Raw genomic sequence first — 18,170 nt, 5'->3', positions numbered from 1 at the left:
CGTTACTTTATGAACTTTTCATGATATCATCCTATTAGAAACACGTATATCTGAGGGCAGGGATGACGTCTTGTTTAGATTGATTCAGGTTAGCCTGCTGCAGCCACATCCTCTCTGTACAGTTGTTAGCATTAGCTAAGCCTGGCCATAGAGGAATTAAACACCAGCGAAGAAGAAGAAGCCTCAGCTTGAAGAGCACACCCAACAGGGGACGACAATTAATGTCAATGTCAACAACTCAACAAGCGGCGTTGAAGGATTAGAATCTTCGATCTTCCGATCCAACACAGTCTCACTCCGACAACGTCAAATCCCGACTAGTGGCAAGGGCACTTTAGCGTCAGTCACTGATGGGAAAGGGACCCGTTGGTGCCCCCTGCAGACGGAGAAGGGATTCAATTCACTACAATGTAATGCCATCCCGTCGATGTTTGACGTTCAGACCGGGTGCTCCAGCAGCCCATTCACTCCTGTATTAACCCGACTGCGGCTCTAGTAGACGTTGTGAGCGTCTTTCCTATTGGATAGGATTGGATTTATGTGAAAATGGCGGACATACTTTATAATAACATGGTTGCTATGACGGTTGCTATGGACGCTGAAACCAGCAGCTCGCGTGCCGTTTAAATCATGGCTGTAAATGTTTGTCTTTGCTGATTATGTTATTTTATGTAACCGTGTAATGATGTTCTCTTATTAACGTGAAACCAGGACGTTTTGACAAGTTTTCAGTGAGACTGTGTTGATTCTCGCCCACCCATCTTGTATTTAATAAACCATTTTCGTTGCTTCGAGGAGGTCTGGTGGTCTCCGTATATAATAAATAAATAAATAAATACATATATATATATATATATATATATATATATAAATGAAATAATGGCCAGGTCGTGTAGTCGATGGCAACCACCATAGCGCCATATAATCCTGCGCAGCCTGCCCCATATTCTGTCAAAAATAATCTCCGGATTGAAATGCATTGGTTTAATTCACTCTGGTTTAATTCACAGCCCATTCGCTCCCGTATTAACCCGACTACGGCTCTAATATAAATAATATTGATTATTAAATTATTGCACAAGTTAAATTAGCTTTTCATGTGTGCAGTGTATCTGTGTAGCCTACACTGAATCAATTAGGCCTACATGTCATTTAACAAGGAAGTCCAAGAGTTCAAGAATTGTAATTGTCACATACACATGCAGGATGTGTAGTGAAATGAAAAGTGGAAATGCCTACAGAAATTGTGCAGAAAAGGACAATATCAGAAAATGCAACAAACATTATTTACAATACAAAATATGCAACAACAGTACAGTAGAATCAGGATGTAAGTATATATATATATATATATATATATGTATATATAAAAAAAAAAACAGGATGTAAATATGTATAAGGTCTGAAAAATATGAAAAAGCAATAATAATGATTACTACTTAATATGTGACAAATGAGTCTATTTAAATAAAGGCTAGTCACCTCCCAAATAAAGTTGCGAAAGCACACGGTGCACGGCGTGTCTGATTTTGTTGTATTGCTCTTTACTTACCACTGCATTAATTTTGTTATTATACAGGCCAGAGGATAATCCACCAAAAATATATATATTTTAATTTTATTTATGTAGCCTAGTTAAGAGAGAGAACGGTAAATAAACTTGAAGGATTTTTACATCGGATAGCTAGTGGCGTTATTGTCATGACAACAGAGCCAGCAATAAAATCAAGGTAAATCAACTCTTTCTACCAGTCAGACTCATCACAGGTTGCAACACTATATAACCTTTAACGTTCACCCAAAGTAACAGATTAAGTAGCCTTAATAAAGTAAATAAATTGATGAATGTATAAATGAATCATTAAATGCATACATGAATCACAGCGCTCTATAATAATTCCAGTGTTGGCGCCCATTGGCAATTTATTGACAATCAGTTGTGGGAAAGTGGCAGAAATATGACTGTCTAACAGTTATGAATTATGTTCATTATTTAGGCTATTTGTTTATTTATTTAGTTTGGCGCTCCTTAAATTAAATTCACGCTTCAAAACACACGACTTTTACTTCTAAGGCGAGCTTTACTTTGAAGGCGAGCTGTCTCTGTTTCCGGCTCTCGACTTCCTTGTTCAAATATCATTGTACAACTTGGTTAATGAAACAAGCTGACGCCTTGGCGCGCTGAATTGCATTGCACGTCTCGGACAATTTGTTTCATTATACAACATGAACAACTGTAAGTGAATTATACTTCGTACACGGACGTGTTACAGGCATTACAGGCATTTATTAAAATATTCTATCAACCATTTGGTTACATTAGATATGAACAAAACCTTAACATTTATTTATAGAATTATACAGTATAAGCAGTGCATGGATTAAGTTAAATAAAAATTAAAATTGCAATACATTTATCAACGGCGATAAAAACGTTTTTCAATTCAACCTGATTCAAAATCGGTCATGAATTCAAGCAGAACCTGGTCGGTTTCGGAGGCCGCCTCTGAGAACTCAATACTTTTCTCAAAGTCTTCCAGGGCCTCCACGTAAGCCTGGTCGTTCGTTCCTTCTGCCCAGTCGTCAGGCACCGTATCGGGCTGAGGAGCTGCTCGGTGCGGGGCCGTCCCTGGAGCTTCTCTCAACCCTATGTTACCAGCAGCATCCATGAAGTACCTCTCCTCCTCCTCAGCATCCTGGTGGTGAGGACAAGGATCAGGGCTCATATATTTGGTAAATTGGTGTACAATAGTGAATTTGGAAAAATGATGTCCTAATCATTTCTCTAGCTAAATTGTTTAAACAAATGTGGCCCTGCTAAGAGATGCTCACCTTTTTCATCAGGTAGCTGACACAGATCTCTTGAGGTAGAGGGTAACCTGCAACAGGACAGATGCTTCATTAAACATTTTTTTATTTTTATTTATTTATTTATTGGTTTATTTTAACAGGGACAGTGTACATTAATTAAACATTCCTGTAAATGCACCAGAGTTGGCCAGAAGGCTATTTTCCATATGTTGTCCCTGGACAGTTGTTCTAAGTCAACCTAAAAGTAAACTACAATACATGTACAATGTTAAAATAGAAAACAGAATTATCACAATGAAGACAATGGATTAATATACAATAGTTGAACATCACACAAGTGATTAGTTAAGACAAAGACTTAAATCTCTCTCTCTCTCTCTCTCTCTCTCTCTCCCTCTCTCTCCCTCTCTCTCTCTCCCTCTCTCTCCCTCTCTCTCCCTCTCCCTCTCCCTCTCTCTCTCTCTCCCTCTCTCTCTCCCTCCCTCCCTCTCCCCCCCCCCCCATTTTTTAACCTCTTTCATGCAATGGCATAAAATAAATATAAAGATTGATTCCAGAAGGAATATGAGCGTGAAACAGCATACATAATGGACCATCATACAGAAGAAATGACTTGTTCTCATCAAACAGGCCTAGACAAACAAATGAGAAGGTGGTGCTTTACTTGAAGATCTGAAGGTCCTGCATTCCGGGTCGTGGCACTTCTGGTACCAGATCTCCTCCTTCAGGTCCACCAGAATCCTGAAGAACCACCAGGGGTTAGTTGAGTTAAATGGGGCATCATTAAACAGGAGAACGTACTCTAGACAGAGGTCTCTGATGCCGTCTATTCCCACGATGTATTGCCTCCATCCAGATCCATTGTTGAGGATTGTATTATTTGTTACAGTTAGATATTGTTTCACCTCATGCTGTTTTCCCTCTCTGACCCCCACTGTTAGTTGAAGACTCCTTTTCCCTGCTCTCACGCCCCTCCCTGCCAAATCCTATTCTCTGACCCCCAGTAGTTCATTAAATCCTCCTCCCTGCCAGACGTCTGTCTTCAACCCCTTTTTATTCTTAAAGCAATTGGTCAACAGAGGAACTGAGCGGTTTGTATTAACATAAACAGGCCCTTCTTTTGTCTTTTAGCCAAACGACAGATCCTAATCTCTGACCCCCAATTTAGGTTGATTTAATTAATCCCCCTCAGGTAACAGGTGCCCTTGTTGCCCAGGTATCACACCTCACTAAAACCGTAAGCTTAGAGAGGTTGTAGGTTTGATTTGAACAGTAACCCAATAGGTATTAGTTACGCCTTTTTGTATATTAACAGGTAATGATTGGAGGTAACTTGTGATGTGCTTTAATATGCATTAGAAGAATAATGAGAGAAGTTGTGTAACCACGGAGGGACTCTGGTGGTTGTTTTGGGTATCTTGTTTGAGTGCAGGAAAAAAGTGTTGATTGAAGTATTGACTCTGCAGTCTTTTTGGAAGAAAAGGACTTCAAAACGTGACACTTGATTTGGAACTAACTTCTTCATTTGGTGAGCAAACCAGGAATGAAGAAGACCACATAAAATCTTCAAGTCCTTCACCAATTGACCTTTAGCCCACCAAACCCCAACTCTAGGCTAATACCTAAACTAAACAATATGAACCACATAACCCAAATAAAAACTTTGTACTCAAACCCTCCTTGATCCATGACCTGAAGTAAACCAATGCATCAAAGGAGAGGAGAAAAACACCAGAAATGCCCTCTGTCTGATAACAGCGGTGTTTCCACGGTTACAAGGTGATGCTTACATAATATTATTACTCCTGTGGAAGCGGCCAACATTCTCACACCAGCGATAGTTCAGAATGCTGTAGACCAGCAGCTGCTCCGCAACAAAGTAGTTCCACCGTCTGATGCCTGTTCAGGAAACAACAATAAACAGTTCCCCATCATTGATTGAAAAACAACAACTATTAACAGACTCATCCCACAGTAATTGTGTGTCAGGTTGGTCTCATGTTTAGGGTGTCTGAGTGACTCCCAGACAGAAGGTTGTGGGTTTGAACCCCTATATCGGCAGTCCACCTGTAGGTAGCAAGGTGCCTAACACCGACAGTCTCTAGCTTCCAAAGCAAGTTTCTGTTGATAAAAGCATCCACTAAATGACTAAACTAGTCAATGAGAAATAACAAAGAAATTATTGAATAGGTTCACTAACATGTCTGACTAAAATAAGATAATAATAATACGATTTTTTTTGTTATTTTCTCTCTAATTTCACCTATTTGAAAAGGTAGGTCAAAGTAACGTAGCTTGCTTTAATCACAGCCAAGTGGATGGTATAAACGATGGAACACATACATCCCTGAATGCTGTCCTTCTTGATCACAGTCAGCACAAAGTCATCCACCTCTTTGTAAGGGGAATAGGCAGAACCACCCAGCGTGCCTGTAACCCAGGAACCGCGTTAGGTACAGCTCTCAACTTTAGATCCAAGAAAGGCTTAAACATAGGCGTCAATCGACGATATCTCCACTCTTATTTTGAAGTTACCAGGAAGTGTGTTTCCCGGTGCCTGCTCAGAATGCTGCGTGTTGGATCTCGTTGTGGTTCCATCGGGCGCGTCCCACGTCAGGATCTTCTGGCCGGTGTAACTGAGTACAAACACAGCAACAACCCGAGGAATTTTAGTATAACTAATAGTGTCATGGTCAACTATGTTCCCTAGCACTAAAAACATAAAAAACAAACCTGTTTTTTTTTTTTTTCGGATTTCTATGGCTATACACTCTGTTCAGCTACTTCTTGAAAGGAGGTCAGGTCAGGCAGCACTTTAACTTTGAAGTTGCTTTTCATAAAAGCTTAATGAGAATGTAGATGTAGTTGTAGTAGGAGTGTGAATAGTAGTGGTAGTTATAGTAGTAGTGCTAGCAGCAGTTCTAGTAGTAGTAGTACTAGTACTAGTTATGGTAGTCGTAGTAGGATGGTAGTTCAAACAACAAGCCTGTGTTTCTGGGTGTACCTAACATTGCAGACCAGCGATGCCAGGAAGAGGCTCTGCTCTGGGGACAGGTTCTTCAGAGGCCTGGGGGAGAATAGGTTGTCCTCAGCCACAGTCAGAGCCACGTTCTTTCCCATCTTGGATGACTTGTAAAGACGGAAGTTCCGGTTCTTTGTGTATACACCTGGTTTAATGGATGAAGACTATGTCTCTTTACTACTGTCAACGTTACAAGTAGTTAGGAGTGTGGGAGTCATGCTACTAGACTGCGGACACTGGGGTTCGAACCGACGACCTTTGACTCACAAGCTGGGAGTTACGTCAACTAATCAACTCAAGAGTTTTGTTAATTTATTTATAATAAATAAGGTCAAGTTAGCATTTATTCAAGTATGTCAATTTATACTCATCACAATCTTAAATATCTAAGTTTCAGTTATTGAGTGGAAAAAGCTGTATTTAAACTACTGCAGGTCATATTGACTGGTAATGGTTGACTTACCAAGATCAACGAAGAGGCCTTCCTGGCCATGTTTGCCCTTCACCTTCAGGCAGCTAAGGTTTCTGCGGTCCGGGGTCTGGCCTGACCTCGGTCTCTTAGCCCTGGGGCCCTGGGGGGTCGGACCATCCACAACAGAGCTTTCCGAAGAGGGACCAGGCGATCTGCTCAACCAACAGAGGAATGCCATTAGAGTTCTACCGGTGTGGCTTGAAAACACAAATGATTATTGATTATTTTTATATAGTCATTCAGCAAACATGTCAATCCAGAGCCACCCACAGTGAAGATACGGGCCATTGTGGAATGGCTATGGGTTCAAGGATCAATACAGGTGAAGTTGTAGTTGTTGACATTGGGGGACTGATCCCACTGCCTTGCGGGTGGGAATCGATCACCATGGTACTCATGGTATCGTATGAAAAATAAAATGAAGACAAACCCTGGGACATCATTCTCTGCATCACTGTCAGGGTTTGCCAAAGTGTTTGTGTTTGGACTGAGGATGGCATGGACGAATCTACCTAAAATATGAAGGTGAGAGTTACTATGACAACGTTACTCACACACACACCGCACACACACACACACACACACACAGAAGAAAATAGCAGTGTTACACAAACAGTATAATAATATACATGTAGTCTAGTATTACATAAACAGTTTTCTAATATACATAAAGTGTAATAATATACAAACAGTAGTATTACACACAGTATAATATACACATTGTGTAATATTATACAAAGAATATAATACTATTCACATAGTGTAGCATTACACAGTCTGTACAATATGCATATAGTGCAGCATTACTCAGTTGTTTATGGGAACAATTAACATTCCCATGGGAACGTACCCATGTGGATGTTGTCCTCAAACGCAGTGCTGGGGAGACAGAAGATGAGGTGCCGGCTGAACTTGTCCTCTGTGCTGGAGTCCAGATTGAGAACATCGCGGGCTGAGCACGCCACCCCATACACATCCATCAGCTGTTCACACACATACTGATACCACACACACACACACACGGGTTTATCTTATATATATGTACATTATTTTTCCATGAAGGAACAGGCAGACATATTGTGCTGTCACCTAGTCATTTAGCAGAAGCGTTTATCTAAAACGACTTTGATTCCATTCTGTCATGTCTTAACCATTAGATTGGATACTGGAGGAGGTGTGTGTTGTCGGCAGTGTTATGCTTGGGGAACCGACCTCACCTGGACCAGGAAGGCCACCATAGCTTTCCCATCAAGCCCCTGATTGTACGGCCGGTGAAACTCCAGGTCGAAGTAGAGCTTACAAACAGCGCCCTCTGGAATCACCTCGTAGCAGTGCATCAGGGAGTGCTGGAAGGTACTGGAGGAGGCAGGGAAACATCCACGTCACTGACACCTTGTTTCGACTCACTCACATACCTGTAGTGGTGCCACAACTCAGTAACAAACACCCCCCCCCCCCCCCCCCACACACACACACACACACACACACACACACACACACACACACACACACACACACACACACACACACACACACACACCTGTAGTAGTGCCACAGCTCACTGTAACTGGTGACCAGGTAGATCCTCTGGCCAGTGGCTGCTTTTTCTTTCTCAAGAGCAAAAATATGCACATCCTTGAATAGAGAGAAAAGAGAATAGGTCAATGTGCCTTCATGGTAAACAAACACATGTCATGGACACCAGACATAAAGAATCCCCATACAGTCAGAGCACGTATACACGTATGGAAAGCTTTCAGTACCTCTTTGCACGTATGCGTGAAGCTCATTGCCAAGTTTTGCCGTGGAAAGAGCTTCCAGACGGAGGAGGGTTGGCATGGCCATAGACGGGGTTTGTACGGTGTGGTCAGGGGAGTCTTGTGGAACGCCTGGGCGAGCCCTTCCACCTTCTTCACTCGCTCTTCCCACTTCCTCATCCTCCTTTACTTTCTACCGCTACTATTATGCTATACAGCTTCACGGTGCATTACACGTCTACTGTTATTGTGATCAAACTTCTCGTTCATAGAAATTCCTTAATGAAAATAATGAGTTCTCGCCTTAATCCTCCGTATCCATTGGTAAATGGTATATCCGAACATATATCTTAACGTATTTCAATAACAGCAGGGTAATGTTGGCAACTTATTTTCTGACATCGAAGGGGATTCTAATTTGTAATTATCTTACGCAACCTTGCGGAGCTGAACGCAGGTTTTTACAGATTTGCTGTATCTGTTTTGCTTGTAGTAGTATAACACGTCAATGGTTCTTTTCACGACGTGTATTTGTTTTCATCCAAGTTGGCGGGTCATTTGAAACGTCATTTCCTGAAACGCTGTCAAGCTATCGATTGCTTGACAGCGTTTCAGGAAATGACGTTTCAAATGACCCGTCAGTTTCAAAAAAAAAGTTGACGTAAATAAACGATTTACGTCAAAGTTTTGACGAAGCTCGAAGCAATTTCATGACATTTATGTTGAAACATAAATTGAAACATAATTTCACCATTTCAATTTATGTTAGGGTTAGGGTTCACTTGTACCTGAAAATCAAGTACAACTTTTTTTTTGTACTTGACTGTATTAGATTAGACTATATTTGATTCACATCTATCTGTCCCCTACTAACATGTCTTCAACATGTATATTTCCCCTACTTACATGTCTCCACATGCATCTGTCCCCTACTAACATGTTTCCAACATGTATCTGTCCCCTACTAACATGTCTCCACATGCATCTGTCCCCTATTAACATGTTTCCAACATGTATCTGTCCCCTACTAACATGTCTCCAACGTGTATCTGTAGGGTTGCCAACTCTCACGCATCTGGCGTGACACACACGCCGAAAAAAAAAAAACTCCCGTTAATTTTCTGTTGATGACTTGACTAGACTAGACCAGACCACAGCGTACTGTTTTTAATGAAATGGGATGAGTTTAAGACATCTCCCTACAACGTTCACATCAGTATTCTCTGATCGTTGATTCCAGTCGATCCGCTGAAAACGCTGCTTCTGACGAGCGCTATATTGGAGCGCCGTCACAGCCCCCGCTCCCCCCGCCAACAACTCTGCTTGCCCGCAAGCCCATACTCCCCCGCCCCCACCCCCCCACCCACCCCCGTCAACAATTCCGCCTGCCGCCACCACGAACGAAAAAAACCCGCGCGCCTGCTATAATGTAAGCGGCTAAAAACACAAAGTTGTTAACCCTGTATCTGTCCCCTACTGGATACTTGGGATATGAGGTCAGAGTAAAGCCGTGCAAAATACTTGGCTGGACCTAGATAGTCGTAAATCATTTGGCCTCTAGGGCGTAGCAAACGAGGTGTCAAATAAACAACTTCAGCCTTGCTCACATTGTAAATAGTTTTACCCTTGTTTTGATGTTGATTTAGGTTTATTGGCAGGTGCAGAATGATGGGGTAACCGCAGACAATGAGAGTCAGGAAAACACAGGAGACAGCTTAAGGAGGTTTCCTCTCCTGCTGCTGCCCACATTTCCTGCACACCAACTTTAGTGGCCAACTGTTTTTATGAAAATGTTTGCAGCCCTTTATGAGTTTTAGATTGTCTACTGTTTTGGCCAATTTGTGGAAACTTAAACCATTTCATACATTCCAAACATATAAAAAAACAGATGCCAGGATCACCGTTTAAGACTACTTTATCTAACTTAAAGTGATTTATAAGATTATAATATTGTAAATTAAGGTTATGGTGAAAATGTCCTTGTTACTATTCTACACACTGTTTATGGTAATAGAGCTGTTCTATTTTCAGATGTACTTTTAAGCATGTGTTTGTTTATATTTATAGTTTCTAGTGAAGCTTTAGACTGAGAGCTGAGCAGCAACAACAACCCCATTTTGGAAAATAAAATAACATTAGTCTAGTGTTATAGTTTTTACCATGATATCAACTCCCTATGATAGGTCAGTGAAACCAACCCTGGCAGCTGCCCAATGTAAACTTAATTCCAAAGGAAGGAAAAAGGAGTTGCTGCTCTGACCAGCCTTCCCATAATCAGGGGTCCAGAGGGAACGTCTTGAACGTGCATTCTTAGAACATCCTGTCCAATCCTTCAATCAAGTGCTTTTCTTTTCTCCCCTCTTCTCTTCATATCCCACAACGACGCGCGACAGGATTTCAGCCCGTAGGGTATGTTCCCAAGTTTGCCTGCATTTACCGTCCTCATTCTCTCATGTCATGTTGTTGTCATGTTATAAGGGTTCATGGTAAAATGGAGGATAGGATATCCTGGACCGCAGCCACATTCTGTCAGACAGGGAAAACTTTGTAGGCGTAGCAGATTGAGATAGCACCCTTTTTCCTTGACAAGAGCTAGGCTTCATTATCAGATCCCTCCGTCTCTCACATTGAGGTGATCTGTTCTCCTGTTTTTCTTTTCTGTATGTTATAGCACAGAACAGAACCCCTGGGACGATGTGGGGGAACAGAGAATTGGTCCTTGCTCTTGTCGTTGTCGCAGCTCTTCATGGCATGGTAAGTGTTTTAACTCCTGTAGCAAACCACCTATATTTGAATATAAACAGAAATGCATTTATGTATGTCAATACCTTCTTTTGGTATCATTAACTTTTGTACTTCTTGAAAGCACAGTATCTTGAAATTAAACCATGCCAATAAAAAGAAACAGCACTTGAATATTTGATTATCTCATGTTCTTCTCAAGTTGTGTAACGTAAAGAAACAAAACGCTAAACGTGTTCATTTATCACAGGTCAACGGTGCAAAAGAACTGGATATGGCCATGGATTCAGTGGACGACCGGTACGATGGCTGCCGTGCTGAAGCCCTGAAGGGGCTGCCTGGCCAGCTGAACACTGAGCTGGCCGCCAGCCCAGAGTTCAAAAAGGCCTGGGAAGCCAAAACTACTTGTACTTATGTTGTGCCCGGAGGCCAACCAGAGCACGGCCGGGCGCTGCAGGCCTATGCATTCGGAGGGAAAGCATTCAGGAACAAGTTTAACAACGCTGTGGCAACCATGGGCGGCAATCACAGCTTCCCATTCTTTTCCCTCCACTTCCTGCTTACGGATGCAATGACATTGCTGTCGAGGAAGGGGAACATGTGCAGGACCGTGTACAGTGTGTCTCCGCAGTTATACTCTGCGCTAAAGGGTGCAAAGGTGAAGTTGGGCAGATTCACGTCAGCCAGCGTGGACGCATCGTTGTTGCTGGAGGACCCTGATGTGGATGGAGGGGTTCTGTTCAACATCACGTCCTGCCTCGCGGTCAACCTGGAGATGAAATGCGGGGAGGTCGAGATGCTCCTGTTGCCCACTGAAGAGTATACGGTGGAGGACATTAACAAGATTAACGACGAGGACAACTACAGCTACACCAGCATCACTCTGAAGCATTCCGGTTTTTCCTCTAAGAACAACTGTTACTTAACACCTCGGTGAGCCGAGCCCCAGTTTGGTCACTTTACTCTTTATCCACACTAGGATTTGTTTAAATCCAGTACTGAGCCGCTGTAGTCATGATATACACATTGTAATGAGAGAGAGAGAGGTACCCTGATTGGTCAGATATGTGAGTGTGGAGTGGAGAGGAGTGATGTCACAGAACATATTTACTGATGAATGGCAATGGCATTTCTGAAAAATGACATCAAATTACAGCTCTTAATTCTTACCTACAGCATTATTCAATTATCTATGGTTTATATCCATAGGTTACTCACGTACATTTCTCATTTCTCTAGAGTTGAAATGAATATTATGTTTTTTAAAAATATCTATATTTCTCTCCTCTTTCCTCATAGGCCCCAGAAAGGTTCCTCCACCCAAGTCGTTGGCTGCATATGGGTGGTGTACCTAGCGGTTGCTGTGTTCGGCCTGTTAAACTAGTCCACAAACACACTTTTCCATGGAGGAAAAGAAACCGAATGGACAACCTAACCAAGTGTCATCAGATGTTCCATTCTGCTTGGGGTGGGGCTTAGGGTTAGACAAACTTCAAGTGAGGGTTAAATTGTTTTATTGTTGTTATTCTTCGGACATACCAAGAATTCAACTAGATAACATTGCTGTTGATCTTTGCTGTAGTCAGACCGTTTTTTGTTGTCTCCTCCGCAAGCTCGGCCAACATTTTTCTCTTAGCTAGATATCTTCCCCTCCCTGGAACACCTTTTATTATGTTTGTTATGTATTATGTTATTATGTTGGGTTGTGAGCAAACACACCCTAAAAGTGAAAGATTTTATCAATGCAAAGTCACATGATGGTTAAAGGGTGGAAGAGAGTGAGCGAGAGAGCTAAAATGTTCCCAAGGAACCCCTTTGACCCGCGTTCCCTAGTCTTTGTTTAGCCATGTCAAGGCCTGTGTGGATGGAGATCACACTGGAAAGAATTTAGGAGCTCAGATAGATGAGGAGGAAGTGGGAGAAGTGGTTTGTAAAAAGCTTTTGCATAAGGTTTCAATCATCGACAATAGTATATTTCAGGATCACAAAGATAGACTAGTCAAATATGGAATCAATCTCAATAATGTTGCTTTATAAAATACATTGTAAAAAAAGTGTATTTCAAGAAAAATGTAGACCCAAACAAAGATGTGGTAAAGTGTTTGTGTGGGTTGAATGTATTTAGCATATTCCTTAATTACCCAAACCCTGTTTAAGACACCTGCATTCACAGAAATCTTAATTCCCAGAAAGAGGCATCAGAGAGGCGGGGCCGGAAACCAAAAACTGTGAAGGGCAGAGCTACGCCTGAGAGTGGATGAAGCTTTCAGAAGGGGATTCAAAAACACATTAAATGCACATATAACTAAACAATTTAGTTTGATGTGGTTTATTTACATTGACATTTATATTAAGAACAGCTTCTGTAGTATTAGCAACTACAGCAATAAGGCTAATTATTATACAAATTGTTATAATAGTAATAATAAAACAGTTGAAGGCCAAGACTTTACCACTAGGGGGTACAATCATTGAAATGGACAAACTAAAAACAATTTATAATAGATAACATTAGAAATACGGGAACCAATTTCAAGAGCTTTCTCAGTTTTTGTTGAAAGAAATCTGATCAGGCACATAGGCAGCCACTACTACACCTGGAGATGGGCTTCTACAAACCACTACGATGATCAAGGTGACCCTCTCTGAAATATCTGTGCTCAGCCAGGACACATTGGCAGCTTCTTATGGCCCCATTTTGATATTGTGCTTCATGTAAGAATAGTTATATTATATAATAACGTCACAGTGCCTTTTCAACTACAGAAATTGTTACTATTCTGCAATTGACAATTAATAGTTAAAAAAAGTATTATTTGTCCCTTTAGTTCTTGTTGAAGCTTGAACAAATTAATGTGTTTTATTTTACAGTTGCGTTTCCCGTATCTGATTTTTCTCACTCACTTGATTGTTTTCATCTGTCCCTCATTAACATTCCCCTCCTCATGTATTTATGGCGCGTTCATGGTCCTGGTAATAACGAGATGCCTCGTCAGTGATGGTGCTCACTCTTGTGTTCCCGACAGCGACCGTTCATGTGTGCTGCGTTCGAAATCTGAGAGCGCATCAAGTTCTTCACAGCAGGGTTTTTTTAATCCGATAAAAAACAGTCAGAACTAAACAGAATTTAGTAGGATCAGTTTGAAGTTTGCATTCCTTTATTTCCTTGTAGCCTATCACCTACTATCCTTTTGCTTTTATTTATGAGAAGCACATTTTATTGCCACTGAATGGAAGGCTACACTTGCCCTTATCTAGAGCTGATTTACCAGTAGGCCTACACACGCCGGAACGTTTTTCCGGCGACTCCAGGAATTGCGTTCCTGGTCCAGTGTGGGCTACATTTTGAGTTACAGGCGCTTTCTTTACAGACGGAAGGTGCAAAGGTAGCTTGCATAGTCTTCCACCTCACCAGCAGAGCTGATGCATGGGCTACGGCCGAGTGGTCCAGGAATTCTACCGTCTGTTGTTCTCTGGCGTTATTCACACTCTCCGCAATCTCGATCTTTGATCACACTAGCCCAGGTCGTGAGGCAGCGAGAGCCCTGATGGCTCTGTGTCAAGGCAGGCTTCTGATAAGACCATCGAGTTGACAGTGGCAGCGGCTGTGTGGGCTGTCCGACGTCATCAAGGACTAGCTGGCACCTCTAGAGATTCCTCCAAACCTGGATTCTTTATTTGCCCTAGCCATTCGGATTGACAATTGTCTCCAAGAGAGAGAGAGAGTTGTAGTTTATTTCTCCCAGCCAGAGAGGGCAGCCGCCTGCGTTCACGTTTCTTCATGACGCTTGACTCCTCGTTGCTTACCGAAGGCCGACTCATCATCTACTTACTGTTCACATTTACTGTTTGCCCTGTCTATTGAAAGTTAGAGCTCACCCCTGAAGAGGGCACTAGTGAGCCATACAACTTTTCTCCCTCGACCTGTCATTTGGGCTCAGCACTAGTGGGCTAAGAGACTTGGACTTAATTTAATTCCCTTGCCCAAGTCATTAGTAGCTAATGCTCTGGATGGTTTTCCCTTTTACATCCCATTATTCTTTCCCAGCTCACCAAATGTAACCTTCACAGAGAATGGTCCACCGGGGAGGTTACAGGTTGGGGCAAGGGATATTCAGCTACCTGTCTCCCGTCTGACAGAGTTCCTGTGCCTCCTGAGTCTCTATAATCAATCATTATATAATTTATGAGGTTTGCTTTTTTGATTCATTGTGCGTATTTTTACATTAAAATTTTCTCTTGTGAAAACTGCCTGAATACAGTTTAATGTCATGTTTTACAGATGAGGAGGCAGAAAGGAACATTCAGTAGTTTATTTGTTTATTCATATCTTTACAATGTTATTGAAACATTTGACATTGATTCACAACACATTTAGCGGATATCCATCAACCCTGGCAGGACTGATTAAATATATTTGGCATCTTCCTCTTTATTGGACATGGACACACACCGTTTTTGTCAATCACAATTATTTTCCCTACAATCTCATACTTTAGGGCCTTCCAGTTAATCACGTTGCCTGGTGAGTAGTTAAGGTCCTCTACATAGCGCTGGATCTCACAGGGAGAGAGGACAAAGTTCCACATGTTGACATCTGCCATCATGCCGACGAAGCTCTGCTTAAGGTCAAATCTGCCTCCGTGGGAATCCTGCTCCTGTAGGGAAAGGTTTACGAAGAGACATTTAATGTATCATCTAATAGATCAAAGAACACACATGTATATATCATCACATGTATTGATATATAGTACAATAGGTATTAATTGATAATACTACCTGTCCTATCATCATCAGACTGTTTGAGCTTAAGGTTCCATCAGTACAGTATTTTCTGGCACTAGGTCTTCCATCCAGCCAAAGCTGCACCAGTCCAGTCTTTCCATCCCAGGTGGCACAGATAGACTGCCAGGTGTTCTGCTTGTATTCCTGTTCGACCATAGTTGCGGGAGTATTTTTGACATTCAGCTGGAACCGACTTGCTGTATCTTCCTTAAAAATCAGGAAGGCATTGAAAAGGAAGGGAGTGGACATGGAGAAGAGGCTGTGGCTTCTGCTGAGGTCTGTGAAGGACCTTGAGAGAAGAAGCAGAGCAAACAAGATATGTTCATGTAGTAGCCAGTATCAAACTCAAATAGAAGGAGCCTTTGCACGTATGTCCTGTTTCCTCAACAGTCAACCATCGACTTCCCACTTGGTGGGTGTATTGCTGACAACTAAAGGAAGCACAGTGTCGAGTGGGAAGTGGTTTGGATGAGCAGTTCTCTTTTTTTTAGCAAAGAGAAACTTGATACGTGACGTGTTGCTTATTTCTTTGATCAGTCTGAGAAATCTGAGAGAATCTGAGTCTTTTGGAAGCAAACCAAGACCACCTCTCCGGCTGGGTCTCGGTCCGAATGTTTGGTCCACACCAGAGTTTGATGGTTTGTATTCACACTAGCCCAAAAGGTCTGAACCAGAGATTTTTTTTGGTTTGGTTCAAACCAAACAAGGCAGGTGTGAATACACCAGAGTGGTTGTTTTGGGTCATATCATAAAAAACGTATTTGGTTGTTTATGTTGGGGATGAGGTTGAATAGGCACTTTTCGACAGGGCACTACACTAGTATACAATGTCAATATAAAATAGAAATGTAATGTCCGCAGCACCGCTTAAGCTCCCATATTAATTAATTTTATTTAATTCACATATAATTAATTTAATACAAATATTAATTTTTATTAAATTAATATTGGAGCTTAAGCAGTGCTGCAGACATTACATTTCTTTCACTCTCTATTACTTTATTTGTCCTGCACCTGGCCAGAAGGCGGGATGTGCACACAGCTACTTTTTTGTAAAATAAAATAGAACAAATAATATATAAAATGGACTCAAAAATATATATTATTATCATAACTATTATTAGATAAGTGCCTTCGTACTACCTGAGACAGACTGTGATGGCTTTCAACACCTCATTGGTTGGGATCAGCTTCACATAGTCTGTGTTGCTGTCCTTTGGAAAGTTGAATGTTTTTCCTGTGAGATCTGAAAAGACAAGGATCTAGTTCCAAATGATGATATATTTTGTGCAACCCCAAGCAAAACTAACATGGTGCATTATAGCGAAACACTTTTAAACACAACATACCCAAATATGTGTTTATTCTACATGGAGTTAATGCACTAGATTCAACTCTTACCTAGATGAGTAGTGTTATTATGGTGCATCTAAAATGCACCTAATCAAGTGCAGTGCCACAGACTTACTGTTCATAAATGTCCACCTGTTGTATATCTACAGCAGTGAGGTTAATGGCAGAAAGCAACCGCTACTGAGATGAGCTCACCTTCAGGGGCTGCTTCGCATATGGTCAGAATCAGCACTATTAGTAGAGACTTCATCTGGTACAAATAAACACACAAATTCAACTTTATTTTGGAGACAGGACAATACAATTGTATAATCCAATTCACTACTTGATAAGTAGTTCATACAATATATCTTGAGGCCTCGCAGGCTTTTCAAATAATGGGTAACACTTTAACGACAATATTCAATAACCATTAATTAACATTAGTTAATGCACATTATCTATTATTGTACCAATAATGTACCAACTACCTCTACTCCTCTCACCTACACTAATGCAGTATGATATGTGTTTTACTGTATTAACTAACTTTAATTAATGGTTAATTATTGTACAGTGTGACCAAACAATCACTTTATTTTAAATCCCTTTGTAAGTAATATTAGTATTGTGTTATAACCTACCTTGTTTTCTCTGCCAGTGTCAGGATCTTGTGTCAGAGAGGGAGGCAAAAGTAGAAGCTTTTAATTTCACTTCCTGGTTCTCCTTCCGTGGCTTGTGTTTTTTCTTTTTCTTGTACAACTCAATTACATTTGTCAGCACTTTTTTATGAATGGTTTTCATACTGAAATGGTGTATGTTAGTTTGCAGCCGATTAATGTCAGCAACGTCAGCAACGACTCCAGCAGTCGCCATTAAGTTGTGAAATTATAATTATTTTTTTTGACCTCTTGCATTATAAGTCTTTCAAACCATATGATTATTAAAACCATGAATATTATTTAATATAATTTATAATTTATAACATAATATCTATCACTGAAAAATAATTTCTTCAAAGTTAGACTAGCGAATGTCCGACCAATGAGAATTTAATCAAACATATCGACCAACAAATTGACCAACCGACCAGAACTTGACAGCCCTAGCTTTCACTTTGACAAATATGCCTTTATTACTAGTACAGGCAATTTGTGAGTCTTAAACAGTGAACCTCACACAAATTGCAGCAGAAAATCGATCAATGTTTATTACTCTTAAGATTCTCTATTACATATAAAAAGTTCTT

The 18,170-nt window shown here is 41.1% G+C and overlaps 3 protein-coding genes across 3 annotated transcripts; 1 reads left to right on the top strand and 2 right to left on the bottom strand.

Annotated features, from left to right (window-relative positions):
* Positions 1 to 1,959: 1,959 nt before the first annotated feature.
* Positions 1,960 to 8,590, bottom strand: primpol (primase and polymerase (DNA-directed)). Its single transcript, XM_084464927.1, has 13 exons — positions 8,069 to 8,590; positions 7,846 to 7,940; positions 7,523 to 7,661; positions 7,156 to 7,303; positions 6,736 to 6,817; positions 6,297 to 6,457; positions 5,816 to 5,978; positions 5,347 to 5,447; positions 5,155 to 5,241; positions 4,602 to 4,710; positions 3,476 to 3,552; positions 2,833 to 2,879; positions 1,960 to 2,696 (listed from the first exon to the last, which is right to left on the bottom strand). Exons 1-13 carry the CDS (start codon positions 8,240 to 8,242, stop codon positions 2,445 to 2,447), a joined length of 1,635 nt encoding a protein of 544 aa, XP_084321053.1. The 5' UTR covers positions 8,243 to 8,590; the 3' UTR covers positions 1,960 to 2,444.
* A 1,722-nt stretch (positions 8,591 to 10,312) lies between these two features.
* LOC311341022 (T-cell ecto-ADP-ribosyltransferase 1-like) lies at positions 10,313 to 13,779 on the top strand. The gene is made up of 4 exons (XM_084465945.1): positions 10,313 to 10,471; positions 10,734 to 10,816; positions 11,055 to 11,737; positions 12,104 to 13,779. Exons 2-4 carry the CDS (start codon positions 10,757 to 10,759, stop codon positions 12,186 to 12,188), a joined length of 828 nt encoding a protein of 275 aa, XP_084322071.1. The 5' UTR covers positions 10,313 to 10,471; positions 10,734 to 10,756; the 3' UTR covers positions 12,189 to 13,779.
* Positions 13,780 to 15,103: 1,324 nt separating this feature from the next.
* Positions 15,104 to 17,590, bottom strand: LOC311341317 (C-reactive protein-like). Its single transcript, XM_084466223.1, has 5 exons — positions 17,566 to 17,590; positions 17,138 to 17,192; positions 16,733 to 16,835; positions 15,584 to 15,878; positions 15,104 to 15,462 (listed from the first exon to the last, which is right to left on the bottom strand). Exons 2-5 carry the CDS (start codon positions 17,190 to 17,192, stop codon positions 15,193 to 15,195), a joined length of 723 nt encoding a protein of 240 aa, XP_084322349.1. The 5' UTR covers positions 17,566 to 17,590; the 3' UTR covers positions 15,104 to 15,192.
* Positions 17,591 to 18,170: the final 580 nt, after the last annotated feature.

This window comes from Micromesistius poutassou, assembly GCF_964030765.1.
Source record: "Micromesistius poutassou genome assembly, chromosome: 3".
NCBI lineage: Eukaryota > Metazoa > Chordata > Actinopteri > Gadiformes > Gadidae > Micromesistius > Micromesistius poutassou.
Note: the sequence above shows the minus strand (reverse complement) of the source record. Positions and strands in the feature narration are given on the sequence as shown.

What these genes read in the sequence shown, in the direction of transcription:
- primpol (XM_084464927.1), bottom strand. Translation starts at nt 8,242, where the DNA reads ATGAGGAAGTGGGAAGAGCGAGTGAAGAAGGTGGAAGGGCTCGCCCAG. An exon ending in AGGCCTCTTCGTTGATCTTG is followed by an intron (nt 5,979 to 6,296) that starts GTAAGTCAACCA and finishes CCATTAAACCAG; the next exon opens with GTGTATACACAAAGAACCGG. An exon ending in CAGGACCTTCAGATCTTCAA is followed by an intron (nt 2,880 to 3,475) that starts GTAAAGCACCAC and finishes GTCCTGTTGCAG; the next exon opens with GTTACCCTCTACCTCAAGAG.
- LOC311341022 (XM_084465945.1), top strand. Translation starts at nt 10,757, where the DNA reads ATGTGGGGGAACAGAGAATTGGTCCTTGCTCTTGTCGTTGTCGCAGCT. An exon ending in TCGCAGCTCTTCATGGCATG is followed by an intron (nt 10,817 to 11,054) that starts GTAAGTGTTTTA and finishes CATTTATCACAG; the next exon opens with GTCAACGGTGCAAAAGAACT. An exon ending in AACTGTTACTTAACACCTCG is followed by an intron (nt 11,738 to 12,103) that starts GTGAGCCGAGCC and finishes CTTTCCTCATAG; the next exon opens with GCCCCAGAAAGGTTCCTCCA.
- LOC311341317 (XM_084466223.1), bottom strand. Translation starts at nt 17,192, where the DNA reads ATGAAGTCTCTACTAATAGTGCTGATTCTGACCATATGCGAAGCAGCC. An exon ending in ATGCGAAGCAGCCCCTGAAG is followed by an intron (nt 16,836 to 17,137) that starts GTGAGCTCATCT and finishes TTGTCTTTTCAG; the next exon opens with ATCTCACAGGAAAAACATTC. An exon ending in GCCATCACAGTCTGTCTCAG is followed by an intron (nt 15,879 to 16,732) that starts GTAGTACGAAGG and finishes TCTTCTCTCAAG; the next exon opens with GTCCTTCACAGACCTCAGCA.